The 16,134-nt window shown below is 43.1% G+C and overlaps 1 protein-coding gene across 2 annotated transcripts in view; it reads left to right on the top strand.

Moving 5' to 3' along the window:
* Positions 1-16,134, top strand: part of NOL10 (nucleolar protein 10) — an 88,054-nt gene that overhangs the window by 20,808 nt on the left and 51,112 nt on the right. For both annotated transcript variants that reach the window (XM_082672569.1, XM_082672570.1), the window contains exons 10-13: positions 2,921-2,999; positions 4,202-4,351; positions 6,845-6,911; positions 9,211-9,263. In XM_082672569.1, coding sequence (XP_082528695.1) covers positions 2,921-2,999; positions 4,202-4,351; positions 6,845-6,911; positions 9,211-9,263 — 349 coding nt within the window. The remainder of the gene's footprint in view (positions 1-2,920; positions 3,000-4,201; positions 4,352-6,844; positions 6,912-9,210; positions 9,264-16,134) is intronic.

Raw genomic sequence — 16,134 nt, 5'->3', positions numbered from 1 at the left:
GAGGTTATATTATTTATTAAATTTTTTTTTTCATTTTGTAAAGATGATGTGTACTTAATCTAAAAAGATACTAAGCAGTTTCAAAAATGCACGGAAGAAAGTAAAAATGACTTCTGCATATATACAGGTAGGTCTAATTTAAGTAACAGACCACTCTTGGTTCGTGAAGGATGCTTATAGTTTTTCACTAGTACACATCTATTTACAGTTTTATGATTATTTCCTGGGAAAATATCAAGAGCTTGAACAGCATACATGTTCTTAAGGCTTTTGGTACCCATTGCTAAATTGCCTGACAGGAAAAGGTAACATCAATTTAAAGGTCTACCTACGTGTACAGAGTGCACATTCTCCCACCTTCCATAGCCCAAGGTGTTAATCCCATTATAATAATACTAAGATGTCAGAAAGAGCCCGGGATATCAAATCAAAATACAGCTTGGTAGAAATAATAGCTAACAGTACTTTCTATTTGCCAGGTAGTGTTCTAAGTTCTCTACATATATTAACTTATTTAATAAAACAACAACAGTCTTTGATGCAGGTACTGTTTTGTATTTATTTTACGGATGAGGAAGTATTGACCAATAGCCTACGTAAGGCTTTAAGAATTATGTGGCAGAAGCATATTTATTTCTAGGGAAAGATGTTCCAAATATGCTGTTAAGTAGAAAAGCAAATCATACAGTTCCCTATAGAGTTTTATCACATTTTCATAAGGAAAACAATGAACTTATGTGTCCAGTCATAGGGACGAAATCTGCATATGTTACAAAGTGTTAAAAGTAGCTCTGCCTGCTGATTCAGCTTCAGGTGATTTTTTTTTTTTTTTTTTTTTGCGGTACGCGGGCCTCTCACCGCTGTGGCCTCTCCCGTTGCGGAGCACAGGCTCCGGACGTGCAGGCTCAGTGGCCATGGCTCACGGGCCCTGCCGCTCCGCGGCATGTGGGATCCTCCCAGACCGGGGCACGAACCCGCGTCCCCTGCATCGGCAGGCGGACTCTCAACCACTGCACCACCAGGGAAGCCCCAGGTGATTTTATTTATTAATTTTTTTATGCTTAGCTTTATTTTTTTCCTACACAAACATTATAAGCCATCACCTCTGTTATTTGACATAGGTAGAGTTCTGGAAGGTGGAGCCAATACAGTCAGAGAAAGAAATACGTGTTAAATTTTGGCTAGCGGAGGACAGGCTTTTGTTCTTTGCAGATGATGTGATTGTCTGCCTAAGAAACCCAGTAGAACTAACTGAAAAACTATAAACACTAATATGAGAGTTAAGTAAATTGGTTACAAAATAAATGTACAAAATCAGTGGCGTTGATGTTTATCAGCAATATCCAGTTAGAAAGGTACAATGAAAAGCAGTTCTCATAACAAAATAATTTACAACAAAACAATTGTAAAATACTGAGGGATAAGCTTAAGAAGTGACTATCTGAAGAAAGGGACAAAATTTTATTAAGAAACAAAAAAGTTTGACTGGGGCTTCCCTGGTGGCACAGTGGTTAAGAATCCGCCTGCCAATGCAAGGGACACGGGTTCAAGCCCTGTTCCAGGAAGATCCCACATGCAGCGGAGCAACTCAGCCTGTGTACCACAACTACTGAGCCTGTGCTCTAGAGCCTGCGAGCCACAACTTCTGAGCCCGTGAGCCACAACTACTGAAGCCCGCGCGCCTAGAACCCGTACTCCACAACAAGAGAAGCCACTGCAGTGAGAAGCCTGTGCACTGCAATGAAGAGTAGCCCCCGCTAGCCACAACTAGAGAGAGCCCGCGTGCAACAATGAAGACCCAACACAGCCAAAAATAAATAAATAAAATAAATTTAAAAAAAACAGCAAACAAAGAGTTTGAATAAATGAGGAAAAATAATGTCACCACACTGAGGAATGATTCCAGAGTTTATTTTGAAGAGTAGATGACTGAAAGTGATGCAGACGAGAGACCTCCAGGTTCCCGTGGATGCTTCAGTGTAGTTGCAGGCTGAGGCTTTAGGTGGCATAAGAGACCTGAGGATGCCAAGAGTCAGCAGCCTGGACTGAAGGTCTTGGTCCAAGGTTATGGAGACAATAGGTATTGAAATCAGGACTGTGGCCCGCTTCTGGCTCATCTTCTAGGACCCTTTCCCCCTCAGAGCGTTATTCTTGCTTACCGAGTGAGAAGCATACTCCAGATTCAGAGCCATAAACATCCATCATTTTGTTACCTTTACAGGTTCTGTGTCCCCGTTTGGGGACTAGTCTTTATTTTAGCTTGACATCACTAACGTTAAAAATGAAAATGGAGGGCTTTCCTGGTGGCGCAGTGGTTGAGAGTCTGCCTGCCGATGCAGGGGACACGGGTTCTTGCCCCGGTCTGGGAAGATCCCACGTGCCGCGGAGCGGCTGGGCCTGTGAGCTATGGCCGCTGAGCCTGCGCGTCCAGAGCCTGTGCTCCGCAACGGGAGACGCCACAACAGTGAGAGGCGCGCATACTGCAAAAAAAAAAAAAAAAAAGAAAGAAAGAAAATGGGTATACCCATGCCCGAATATAAAACTGTTTTCTCTTAAGCAAAAAAGGACATGTTTCTGTAAATACCTTATCCTGGCTTAATCAAAATGAAAGATATTGTCATACTGATTTTTTCAATTGGTTTTATATTTTCAGAAACTTTTTTTGCTTGTAGCTACTTTGAAAATATTTCTTACAGTTTTTAAAGAACATAATCTACAGATTTTTAAAGGTAGATTACATTTATAAGTAAAGGTTATTTTTCATTTTGATTAAGAAAGTTTGGCTACAATTACCTTTTAAACAGAAGGCTAAGAAATGTGATTGTCCCCATTAGAATTGAAGTGAAGATTAATAATGAATTTGTTATTTGGAAGGAGATTTGGCCATATATACATGAAATACAAATGTTTTGCCTTTCAGGATAAACAGTTTACCAACGATCTCTGCTTTGAAATTTAATGGGGCCTTGACCATGGCAGTTGGAACATCCACGGGGCAGGTAAATATGTTTAAGTTGGAAACTTCACACTTCAGTTACTACTTCAGGGGCGTGTATGTGTCACAGGAAACATCCACATGTCTGTTCACTGTGGGAACAGAAAATGAAGCATTATTGTTTTGGCCAGAGTGGAGAGGGTACTCAGAATGCTGTGTTCCTTTAGTACCTTGAGAAATTCTGGTCCTGGCCTGAATGGTTGGTGTGAGAGGCTCTCGAGCTGAAGCTGCAGCGGGGTATGCCTCAGGTGTCCTGACTGTGGTTTAGAGCAGCCTCTTCTAGAGAGTGTGGAGCGGAGTTCCGTGGTCATACAGGTTTGGAATTCTCCACATTTCTACTCTGTGAGGTTTATAGTGCATTTAAATATCTATTGAAAGCTCGGAGAATTCCTGCAGACAAAAAATGTGTTGAGTAAGTATTTCCGAAATGTATTTGCCCGAGGAACCTTTTTTTTCAGCCAGCACTATCACCCACATCCGGTGCAGTGCGTGGTCAGTGGGACATACCTCAGCAAACGCTAGTCTGAGGAGTACAAATGAAATAGCTTCAGGGATTTAATTTCATCTTTTCTCTCTTTCCTTCAAGGCAGAGCCCACACACTTGTAAGTCTGTTCTGACCTCAGCACAGGTGTGAGCCCTGCTTCCAGTAGAGTTACTGCCTCTGTCATCTGTCACCTGGGACTGAGATCCAGCTTCACCAGGCCCCTTGCCTATCAAGACAGGGCTCAGAAGAGACCCCCCTCCCCCCGAAAGTCATAACCCTGCAACCGCCATTTGTCTTGAATCTACCAGGGCTGTCTTTATTATGCTTCTTGTTCTTGTTTCTGTCAGCCGCTGTGACAGTGCCTGGTACACAGTAGGCCCTCAGTGTATATATTTGTTGAATTCATAAATGACACAGATTCTTGTGGACTTCCCTTTTGGTTCCTTCCTTAATATAGCTAAATAGTTCTCAATCTTAGTGTGCCTAAAAACTACTCTCAGGGTTGCATTCATAAAACCATATACTGGAAGGGTAATTTAAGAGATTTTTCTGGAGTGTTTTTTGCTGGCTGACTTTAGAATCTTTGTACCCTGAGTGAAGGGTGTTCATTGTGTTGATTAAAAAGGTAATGAAGCAAACGGCAGCCGTTTTTCTAAGTTTTAAAAGTTTCAAGATAAAATATTTAGTTCGTTTAAACAGAAATAACTTTTTTTCTTTCTAGGTTTTATTGTATGATCTTCGTTCTGATAAGCCATTGCTAGTTAAGGATCACCAGTATGGGCTGCCCATTAAATCAGTTCATTTCCAGGATTCATTAGATTTGATTTTGTCTGCTGACTCTCGAATTATCAAAATGTGGAATAAGAACTCAGTACGTATTTTTTGTTGTTAACATTACTTACTATTTGCTTATTTTCCATGTAATGTTTCTTTTCTTTCTGTTGCCTTTTTTGAGCAGTGTGCGTTCTTGAGAAAGAAGTATCGATACTAAGCATCCGTTTGGGCTTAGTATTGGAAGTCAGTTACTTCGGGATAGATAATATTCATATGCAAAGTAGTCAAGATTGTTTTCTTCCTGTTAAGAAGTTTTCCTCATTTGCTAGAACGGACATGCATTTTTACATGTTCAGTTAGGTAGAGAGTAAATCATTGTTTAAAAAAAAGATTGATCCATGAGAAACTCCCTAAATTTTGAGGCTGTCTTACAACGCTTGGAAGGTTTTTATGAGCTACTACTAATCTTTCCATATCAGTATTATTATACATCTCAATTTCATACCCTTTCCCCATGTCAAACAATTGGATTTTTAGATATGATACCTTCACAATAATTTCCTATAGTGTTTTTCTTAAAAACAATATTTTCGTCAGAATATTTGATGTTCCCTGCCCTTCTGAGTGTCATTTAAAAGGTAACAAAACCCTGTGTTGCTGGTTTTATTCTCCTTTCTGTTTTTGCTTTTTCATTTTAAAACCTAAGTATTTTGAGAGAGTAGTAAAAGATTAGTTCACCAGCTGGGAAAAAATTCATTCAGTGTAGCAGTTGCTTTTAAGAGTCTTTGCATTTATTGATTTCAAACTTAGCATCTTTAGTCAAAAAGTGTTACTTTAAAAAAAAAAAAAATCATTTTTGAGATGGATGTGGGTGGAAGGCCCAGCAGCCCCAGCATTAGTTACCGGAGGGCAAGCGCCGGTCTCTCCTGTGAGGGCTGCCCGCGTTTAGGGCAGAGAAGCCACCAGCAGCTCCGTCATGGTTCAGCTACTGAGCAGAATCCCTGCCTGTTTGGACCATTACTTCTGTTTTTCATTTTCATTTTGTCAACTCTCAAAGTATTGACCTTACTTAGCTCCCTTTCTTTTTTTCTCTGGATGTGCTGTGGAGGTTCAGAGTTATCCTTGGGGTATGTCCCGTCTCTCCAGCCCTGTTACCTTTGTAGCTCCTGAGACTCTGTTAGGGAGAGGAGGAAGGGCTTCCGGCTTTTCTCAATTCCTGGAAGAATTACCCTGACGATTGCCCGGGAACCGACTATGCTGCTTTGAGTTGGAGGGTTTTGAGGGCTTTCTTAGGAAGATACATGGTGTCTTAGGCTGGAATTTTCTCTGCTCTTTTCTGATAATCCAAACTAGTTTACTTTGAAACAGTATTTCTTTTTAATACTACAAATGCAGACATATTATTTTTGAAAGGTCATAGCATACTGGGCAAGTAGAAGTTTCCCTTGACCTGGCTTCCATCCTACCTAATGGTAAACTTACCAATTTGGATCCTCCCAGGCCCTCTAACTGCTGCATAGTTTTCCCCAACATGGATTTCTATGAACTGTGGCCCCTTTTCTTTTTTGTTCCATGCTATTATTCCCATTTCACCTTCCTTGTTCCTTCCGTCTTTCCGTTTTTTGTTTCGGGGGCACTTGAGACGAAAGGGAGGGAGGTAGCCGTGCGAGTCCCATCGTCTGTCTCCAGGTAGAACCTGGCTGCTGTTTTTCACTGGGTGCAAAATTAGTTTTTTAACTGCTGCCCCCACTTTGCCGCGGAGCCTCTAATAATGGGTTAATAAATGCAAGAGCTGGCAGACATTTTCAACAGCAGTTCTTGAAATCACGTTGTACTTGCTACAGTAAGTTTTATTTTGGTGTTGTTGCAGTGACTAAATACGTCCTCTTGACCAACACCCGAATTACTTGGTTCTGCTCGACTTGCTTTCCTTGTTTATCTTTCTCATCACCTTCTTCCACTCCCATCTACTTACTTTATGTCTTTTTTCTTTTACTTCTTTTAATTTTTAAAACTAGAGTATATTTCCCCCCATACTAAAAAAAAATTTACCCTTTGCTATGTGATAACTAACACTTTATGTATTTATAGGATTTTTTTTTGTAAGTTATTTTATATTCATCATCTTACTCGATCCCCCTCAAGTCCTTGTGACGCAGGTGTGGCAGATACCATCCTTATTCTGCCTTGTTGACCGTCTCTTCATCTTTGGTTTCTTTGAGGACAAGTTTACCGAGGGTGTGTTCTCCAGGTTATGAGAATTTTTTAAAGTTGATGTACAACTTTATTTTAGACTTTACCCTTTCCTGTTTAGACATTATCTTTAAAAGTTTATACTCAGTTTCCCAAGAAAGTCACCTCTCCCCCCGAGCCTCAGTTTCTTCCTCTCTAAAATGAGAAGATTTGATAAGTTGATAAAACAAATTCTCTAAGATTTTTTTGAACTTAAATTCTGTGATTTCAATTAGGTGATTTTATTTTTTCACATCAGCAGAGTGTAGTGGAGTTAGGTCTCCCGGTTATTTTCTGTATATCACATTGCCAAAAGTTGTCTTCCTTTATTTTAATAATTGCTTTTTGCTTCTTTTAGGGAAAAATATTTACTTCCTTGGAGCCAGAACATGACATTAATGATGTTTGCCTCTATCCCAACTCAGGTATGCAGTATGTAGCAGCGGGCCATTCTGCGAGATGAATCTAGGTTATGCTTTATAGGGTTTTAAACTCATTTTATTTCTTAAGACAGGGTTTGGCTTGGTTGGGACAATTCTTGGATATTGTATTTACTTGAAAAATTAAGAGCAGGAAGTGGCGTGGATGATGGAGAAGGTGACCCTCTCAGTGACTTAGGCCTCAGCCAGCCTAGCTATTAGTAGAAACTGGTAGCAGTCCATAGGTCGGTGGCAGGTGAGGTGCTACGTAGTGTGCACTTTAGCTGTTTTATGTGACTGGTAATCGTGTGTAGGGATTTGGAGGAGGCTGGAGCTCCCTGATGATGATACACAGGCTCATAAAGCCGTGGGTTTCGTATATTCTGTGTTGCAGGCTGTTCAGTAAATTACCTGGCAGATTTTAAGGTTTAACAATCCCTTCAAGGCAGATCTGTGAAGAATTCTGGAAAATGAGAGCACCACTCTCAAGCAGGGTCATATTCTGAGGACGGACGTACACAGATAATTTTGACGGAGGGATACAAGGCAAAGCAGGAAGAGTTCTGTTATGTATGTACAGATGTCAGGAGAGAGACAGAGAGAGAGACAGACAGAGACAGAGAGAGAGAGATTCAGCTGAAGCAATGAGAGGAGAACATAGAGGAGATCTTTGTCTGCATTGAGCGTGGGGTGCTGGGTGGAGTTGGGAGGTGAGGTGATCCCCATGAGGGGACAGTGTAAGAAGGGCAGGAAGGATGGGCAGAGGCACAGCACGGTGCACGGAGGAGCTCTGGGAGGAATGGGGTGGGAAGCAGGTGGTGCCCGGGTGGTGCGGACCCAGGAGTGAGCTGCTGAGTGGCTGGGTGCTGTTTGTGGTCAGGACCTACTCAGACCCTGCTTCCAGAGGTGGTTCTGTCCACCAGGTAAAAGGTAGATCAGTTTTGAACTAAGATGAGTAGGAAGTGATACTCGGAGCCGAGATTGGGAGCACAGGAGAGAGAGCAAATTTGGAGAGAAAGATTATGTTTTCTTCTTTGAGTCTTTGAATATGAGGAGGCAGGGGGCGGTGGCAGCATCTGGCAGAGGGTCTCCAGCCTGGCCACCCCTAGGATCGCCTGGGAGCGTCTTAGAAGTACGGCTTGCTTGGCCCTACACACATCAGGGGTACTGACTCGGCGTCTGGGGTAGAGCCCCGAAATGAGTTACTTTTCACATGCTTCCCAAGTGGCTGTGAAGCCCCGCCCTGATCCACAGCCTCACCCTGGGAGCCACGTCCCATGCACAGTGAATAGTGTGGTCTCAAGAAAAGCAGGTCTGCAGACGCTAAATTCTTTATTTTTTTAATTGATTAATTTATTTATTTTTGGCTGCGTTGGGTCTTTGTTGCTGCACACGGGCTTTCTCTAGTTGCAGCGAGCGGAGGCTACTCTTCGTTACGGTGCACGGGTTTCTCATTGCAGTGGCTTCTCTTGTTGCGGAGCACGGGCTCTAGGCACACGGGCTTCAGTAGTTGCAGCACGTGGGCTTAGTAGTTGGGGCACGGGGGCACTAGAGCACGCAGACTTCAGTAGTTGCGGCGCTTGGGCTCAGTAGTTGCAATGCGCAAGCTCTAGGGTGCGTGGGCTTAGTTGCTCCGCGCATGTGGGATCTTCCCGGACCAGGGCTTGAACCCGTGTCCCCTGCATTGGCAGGCGGATTCTTAACCGCTGCACCACCAGGGAAGTCCCAGGCTGTTGGATTCTGTATGGGTCTTTTCTAGTGTAGCTACACATAGCATTCCCTGTAAGCCATTTTGTTTTCTGTTAAGGTGTAAAGTTTAATTCAAACATTAGGAACTACTTTGCTGTGCCATTTGGTGGGAAATACTTTACCTTGGTTCTTTGATTCCCGATTAACAGAGAGAAACCTTTCTTCTTGACTTCCTTATATTATAATAAATAGTGCATCAAAACTACATTTTATCTATGTGTCTGAAGCTTAAAACTTTCCCCCTTAAAAATGATGGCGAACTTTGTATAGACCTGAGCACTTCATGGTGGGAACTGCTCAGTCACTTAGCTAGTACAGACAGCCTAAGTGTTTTGCAGATGGGGAGGCTGGTCTTTCTGATACTTAAGGTGCCCCGTCTGGGAGGGTCAGGGACCACAGGCCACAAGCTGACTCCAAGGGTGCCTGGCTGCCGGTCTGGCTCTTCTGCCGTTCGCCGTGTTCTGAGCACCTCACCCATTTCAAAACGTAAAACAAGTAGAAAAGGGAGCTTTTCTTTTCCCCATGTGTTTACCTTTTTCATTGTGTTTATTTTTAGGAATGCTTCTTACTGCCAATGAAACCCCCAAGATGGGCATCTATTACATTCCGGTAAGTGATACAGAAAGGAGGTATGATAAAAATAGGACAAGAAAAGATACTGTATTTTTTAAGCTGGCTGTGTCGAGGGACTTTGGGTCTGCATGTGGCTGTGTAAATTAGACACAGTGGCTCACTTGTCAATTCCCTGTGCTTCCTGGAACCGGTAAAATAATGCTTAACCATTGTTCATGGGAAACTACTTAATATCCCATTAAAATAGTAGAAATTCTTCTTTATTCTTCAGATCTACATTTGTTTTTTGTTTCAGAGCATTCCAGAATCTTAAACTTTCAGCTATTAGTGATCAGGAGATCTAATCCTCTAAAATAAAAGTCTAGTTCTCTTCCAGTCATCTCTTTGTAGTTTGTGTCTTTTAAAAATGAGTTTATATAAAAGAAACTATCTTAGATTGCCATGATCAGTGATGACATGCAGTTTGCAATCTTGTGCCGTTTTTTCTTCCTTAAAGAATTCTGTTAGGTTTGCCAGAAGCTTCCCTACCTTTACCTAAACAGAAAAGCATATAGTACAAAGTTGGCATTAGATTACGGTTAGCAGACATCTCCTTTTCTGAGATTTGGGGAGGAGCGTGAGGGGTGTTGAAGATCACATCTTTAGGGCAGTGAACTCTCTATAGTCGCTGTTAGCCTCCAGTTATGAAGGTTCTTTATATTGATGATGGTTTTTTGAAATATCTCAACCATGTGTGTATTTCAAAAAAACAAAGTATTCTGTTGATGTTGACTTTCTGTGGTTTCAGGAACCTGATGTGTTGTTGAAAGCACTTTGAGATGTTTCTTTTGATTGATAGTGAAATGAAGGCTATTCAAACAGCAGCTTTTCCGTTTTCCTAAATTGTCATTTGTTCCTTTTCTCCCCGGAGTCTCACAGATACTGCTTCCATATTCCTGTTAGTTTATATGTCTTTATCTTCATCTGATCAATAAGTGATTGTATCAACTGTGTGGCAGACACAGTGCTATAGGTTGGCAGTGTATAGGGTCCTGCCCCTTTCTTCAAGGAGTTCATTATTAGGGAATAAAACAAGAAAGTAGACAATTTCCAGTCAGTGTGATGAATGCTGTAACAGAAGTAAGGAACCCATCATGGGGCTGGAAACTGGTGGGAAATGTGGAGGATACTCGGAGAAACCTTCCCAGAGGAATTGATTTCCAGGGAGAGACCAGAAGGCTGGCTCTGTCTCCTGGATGAAGAGGGCGGGGTGCAGAATGGGAGAAGGGTCTTGGAAGTAAAGGGAACATCGTGTGCTAAGATCAGGGAGAAGATAACACACGTAGCCGAGAATTGGCGCTTGAGGATTGGTGGTAGCTCAGGCTGAAAAGGTTCTCTGCAGCCAGGCTCTGATGGTCTTGTAGGCCAGGTGTGACGGTGCAGGGCAGGCACTCCTGGAAAAGCTGTAAGCGGGAGAGTGCTGTGGTCAGATCTGCAGTTTTGAAGGATTATTTGGGCTGCCATCAGGAGAATGGATTAGGTAGGATCCAATCCGGAAGCAGCGAGAACAGGCTGTAGCAGTCTACAGGAGAGGTGACGGTCCCTGTGTTACCTTGGCCAGGCCTCCCTTTTTAGTATTTGGAGCTTTGGGGGTCCTGGGGCAATTTGAAAGAAGTCTGATCTGGTGGGCAGTGATTTCAGAGGCTTGTTGTCCACGCATAGCCAGGTGGTGTGTCCGGAGGTGTCCACTGATGAAGACCTGTGTCGATCACGAGAAGAGCCTTCCCTCGGTCCAGTGTTAATAGTCTTCTCGCAGCGTCGGCCCCTCTGGGCACGTCAGGAGAGGCAGAATAAATCAGCTTGCCCTCCCTTTACTTCTCCTGGCGGAGGTCTCTTTCCATCTTCCTCTCAGGAGCGCTTACTGTGTTTTGATTGTCAGCAGCTGCCTATAAGGCGTCAATGTCTTGAATGGAAGAGCCCTTCCTCCCGTCAGAAGTGTGTAGAATCCGCCAGAATCTGAGATGGAGCGTGGAGGCCGCATGGGGGGTCTGCTCAGCTGGTGTGGAGCCGGGGAGGGCAGTTCCGAGTACTCCTGCGGGAAGGCTGTGTTACCAGCTTGTGCTAAGATGGTGGCAGTGGGGGCAGAATTGGAAAGATTGTCAAGGTTGTAAGACAGGCTTGGTCATTGATTGGATGTGAGGAGGAAAGGAGAGGAAAGAACCAAAGATGACAGCTGCTTTCTGCTTGGTAAACATGCAGACGAGGAGGTCCCTCGCTGAATCCAGGAGGAGAAACGGGATGGTAGACTCTTAGAACTGGAGGAGACCCTTACTCCCTTCTGCTTCTCTGGGTCTATTTCTCAGAGTGGGCTTTTTTGTTCCAAGTTTTGGGAACTTTAATTTGCACATGTGAGAGGGGCTAGATGCTGGCCAGGTGGTGAGAAACTGCTTTCTTGACAAATGTTAGCTTATCTTATAAGGTCTTTTTAGTTTCGACTCTGTAGCTCAGATTTAACTTGAGCGCTGAAAAAGAGTCCAGAGGCTGCTCCCAGGTGACTGTGCGTGTGCGGACAGTGAGAGCGGAGTTGTTCTCGTGCAGTTAAGCCTTGTGCTGCAGCTGGTACGTAAGTGGTCCTTCCTGACCTGCCTTCCTGCCCTGCTGCCTTGCACGGAGTGAGGTTTCCGAGTGCCGCTTGTCTTTACTTGGAACCTGTTCTTTGTGACACTCCTTCAAAGCAGAGAGAGCCCAGGGGTCTGAAAGCCTGCCATCTTTCATAAGATTTTATCAAACTCACCAAGCTGATTTGGCACAAAGGTTTATTTGAGGCCTATAGAAAGAGAGAAGTGTGTGTTTAATATATAATTCATGCCCAATATGGGAGGTTGGGACTGTGATTTGTATCAACATCTTATAAACCAGGTCTGAAAACTCTTTTTCCCTGCTTTGGGGCTGTGCTAAAAATGAAGACAGCTTAACGTTCTTTTAGCTTATTAAGTTTTGCCTTTCTACCTGATACCATCTTTCTTGAATACTTGAAGTCTTTTCAGATTAAATGCAAATACTGATTTATATACTCTGTGCTACTTACATATCCCAATAGCTAACTAGTCTTTTATGACCAAATGGATTTTCTCCAGCCCTTTCCCCTTTTTCTCAGTACTCTCTTTTTTTTCCCTCTCGGAGACCAGGATCTGTTATTTTGTTTGTTTGTTTTTTAAATTCCAGGGCCTAATTCAACGGCAGCTTTCAGGACTAATGCCAGAAGTAGTTTTTCAAGTTTGGGTTCCTCTGAAATGTAATTTAATCGTAGGTTAGTTCTTCATAATTAACACCTTTGGCAACTGTATAGACTCCAGAGGGAATCCAGGTCCTGTGGCACCCAGCCCCAAACCTGCCAGTGTGCTGCGTACTGTTTCTGTTGGAAATGCTCCTTGGGCTCCAAGGCCCCGTGGGTCAGTGAGCTCCAGAGACCACTCATGACGGGATAGTTAATGGCTTGCGTGTTTGATAATGTGTATGGATGCGTAAACTTGGGAAAAAGAGAATTATTATTTGTTTAGGAAGCTATTTGAATTAGAAGAATAAAAGTCAGCTGATTAAGGATCAATGGTTTGGTTTTTTTTTTTTCCCGAACATGTAAATTTAAGCCACTATAATGATTATATGCAATGTCACTGAACCCATCTTTCAGTATTGGCAGTTAGGTGTTTTATTTTAAAACATTTTCTTAGGGGGAAAAAACACTTGTTTTTACTTACTTACTTATTTATTTATTTATTTATTTATTTATTTATTTATTTTTGGCTGTGTTGGGTCTTCGTTTCTGTGCGAGGGCTTTCTCTAGTTGTGGCGAGCGGGGGCCACTCTTCATCGCGGTGCACGGGTCTCTCACTGTCGCGGCCTCTCTTGTTGTGGAGCACAGGCTCCAGACGCGCAGGCTCAGTAGTTGTGGCTCACGGGCCCAGTTGCTCCGCGGCATGTGGGATCTTCCCAGACCAGGGCTCGAACCTATGTCCCCTGCATTGGCAGGCAGATTCTCAACCACTGCGCCACCAGGGAAGCCCAAAATACTTGTTTTTATTGAGATGTTTTTATTCTTTATAATGAATCAAAAAACTGTATTAAATATTTTAACATTTACTATTTAATTTAAAATTATATTTTAAATTTGGAAAGTACTTTTGGAGCCAGAGTACCTGCAAATAGGGCAGAGTTAAAAGCATAAAGGGTTATATTTAACTTGCACCAGTGCTTCTGTTTCTTTTAAGAAAATAGCACTTGAACTTCTCCAGCATAATGCATGAAACCTCCGGAACTCTGTCTTTGCAAAGAGAGATGACTGCGTATTAAGAAGCATAAAATCTCAAGAGCGCTTGCTTCACTAGTTGTAACACACACGCACATATCCTCCCAAAGGCACGTAAAGCCAAAGGAAGTGCAAAACAAATTAGTGAAGTTTAGTCAAATTTTGTGAAATGTAATAAAAGATTCAGTCTAGTGAATGTCTTTAAGTCTCTTCACGTCAGTGAGTTATCACTCACCAACCCAAAAGGTCTTCAAAAGAGCCATGGCCTCCAGATACCATCGCTGGGTTCACTTGCTCCTGTTCAGAGGGGTTTAGTCTGATATAGATCAAACACCTGTGCTTCAGCCCTCCAGGAGACAAGAGGTCAGCGAGTACCGCCTGGTTTGGCGGTGGTCAGAGAGGTGCTTTTGAAATACGTTTGTAGTGTTTGGAAGTCAGTTTTAAAGAAGTGCAATGAAAAATTTTGTAGTAGATATATGGATATTTGCATTTGGGCACATTTTGTTTTTGTTGCTCAGTAAAGAGTTAAAAATGCATATCATAACCTTTTCACTGGTGTTTTTTTCTCTAAGGGCTTTTGTGACTGAAACAAAGAAATTTAGATATGAACAATTTTGACTGTTCTGTCTGTGGTGAATTGAACTTGTCAGCCTACTTCTAAACTCAGCCACTATATTAGATTGTCCATTATCGAGGTATTTCTGTGGCCTCCCTCAGAGATGGCCTCTTTTTTTCAAGGCCAGTATTTCAAATATTACTGTTTGGGTATGTTTTGGCATCATTTTCCAGATGGCTTAAGAACATAGTTATATAGTGCTTTCTAACAATTATTCCTTACCTTCACCATAGATAACATATTTTTACCAGCTGTCCAAATTGTAAATATGTTATTTTAGCTTAACGTTAGATTTGACAGTGTCTTACAGATATTTTATGTCTCCTTTTTATATAGCTATTATCTTCTCCATTTTAGTTTTAAAGTTTAGGGTTAGAAACTTGGTCTTCTTTTTTTTTTTTTCCGGTACGCGGGCCTCTCCTGTTGAAGAGCACAGGCTCCGGACGCGCAGGCTCAGCGGCCATGGCTCACAGGCCCAGCCGCTCTGTGGCATGTGGGATCCTCCCGGACTGGGTCACGAACCCACGTCCCCCTCATCGGCAGGCGGACTCTCAAACACTGCGCCACCAGGGAAGCCCTTCTTTTTTTTTTTTTTAATGTTTATTTATTTTGGTGGCCCAGGGTCTTAGTTGAGGCACACGAGATCTTTAGTTGTGGCATGTTGCCTTCTTAGTTGCAGCGTGCGAACTCTTGGTTGTGGCACGCATGCGGGATCTAATTCCTCGACCAGGGATTCAACCCCGACCCCCTGCATTGGGAGTGTGGAGCCTTACCCCCTGGGCCACCAGGGAAGTCCCTTGGTCTTCTTTTTGTCTGATGATCACATCACACACCTGGGGGCAAAATGGTGAATGACAAGTTTGTCCCACAATCTCTAGAAACAACACAAACAGCAGAGAGAATTTTGGCCAACAGAGAAGGTTCTGCTTTTCCTGGAGAGTTGGATGTGTTTTCTCCTTTAAAGTACATCTCGTATGCAGATCACTTAACGTTGGACACAGTTGACCAGGCTGTGCCCAGCTTCTAGAACACCACATTCTCTTGGTTCTCCTCCCGTCGCCCAGTTGGCCCTTCCAGTTGGTCTTCTTTGGTGGCTTCTGCTGGCATGGCCCAGTGCTTGGGCCTCAGCTCTCTCCCCTTGACCCAAATGTTAGTGAGCCTTGGGGCTTAGTGCTTGTCTCTTTGTGTATTCTCCCCCAGGGAGCTCATCTGTCCCTAGGCTCTGTAAGGCGCCTGCGTGCTGCTGACTTGCAAACTTCTGTCTCCAGCCTTTCCTTCCTCTCGGAGCTGTAGAGGTACATATCCACTGGGCTACTGGGCTTCTCCACCTGGACGTCTACTTGGTGCCCTGTATTAAGGTGCCTGCAGCAGAAGTCTTGATCCCAGCTCTCCACCCACCCCACCCCTGCCTGTCTCCCGTTCCCGCAGAGGCACCGTTGTCTCCTCAGTTTCTAGGCCCAGAGCGCAGGCACCACCATGTTTCCTCCCCCTCCCTTCACGCCTCCTCGTCAATCCATCTGAATGTCACATCAACTCTTTTTCCAATATTGGTTCAAATCCAGCCATTTTTCAGTACTTCCGTTCCTACCACTCATCTGGATTACCTTAGTGGCCTCTTAACTGATCTTTCTTCTTTCTCTTTTGTCTCTCTTGCATTCTATTTTCCATACAACAGCCAGGTTGATTTAAAATATAAAAATAAAAACAAAAATCAGAGTCTATCATTCTTCCTAAACCTTCCAAAGGCTTATCATTTTGCATAGCATAGCATCTTAACTCCTATCGTAACTTAAAATGTCCCACAAACAGGAAAAGGCTAAAACACCAGAGTCTCCATTTTCTCTCACCCATTAGAGACTAGATCTCTGTAAACCATTTATCCATTTACAGGGATCACCAGATGGTTAGAGCATAAGACCAAATCCCCAGTCATTGCTGCCAGCAAGGGGGAATAACTTATAGGCCATAAATTAACCAAAACCCAAGCACAGAATTAGTAGAGAGGA

The sequence above is a fragment of the Grampus griseus genome, assembly GCF_964374135.1.
Source record: "Grampus griseus genome assembly, chromosome: 15".
NCBI lineage: Eukaryota > Metazoa > Chordata > Mammalia > Artiodactyla > Delphinidae > Grampus > Grampus griseus.
The sequence above is the reverse complement of the archived record's forward strand: the minus strand, read 5'-3'. Positions and strand labels throughout refer to the sequence as shown.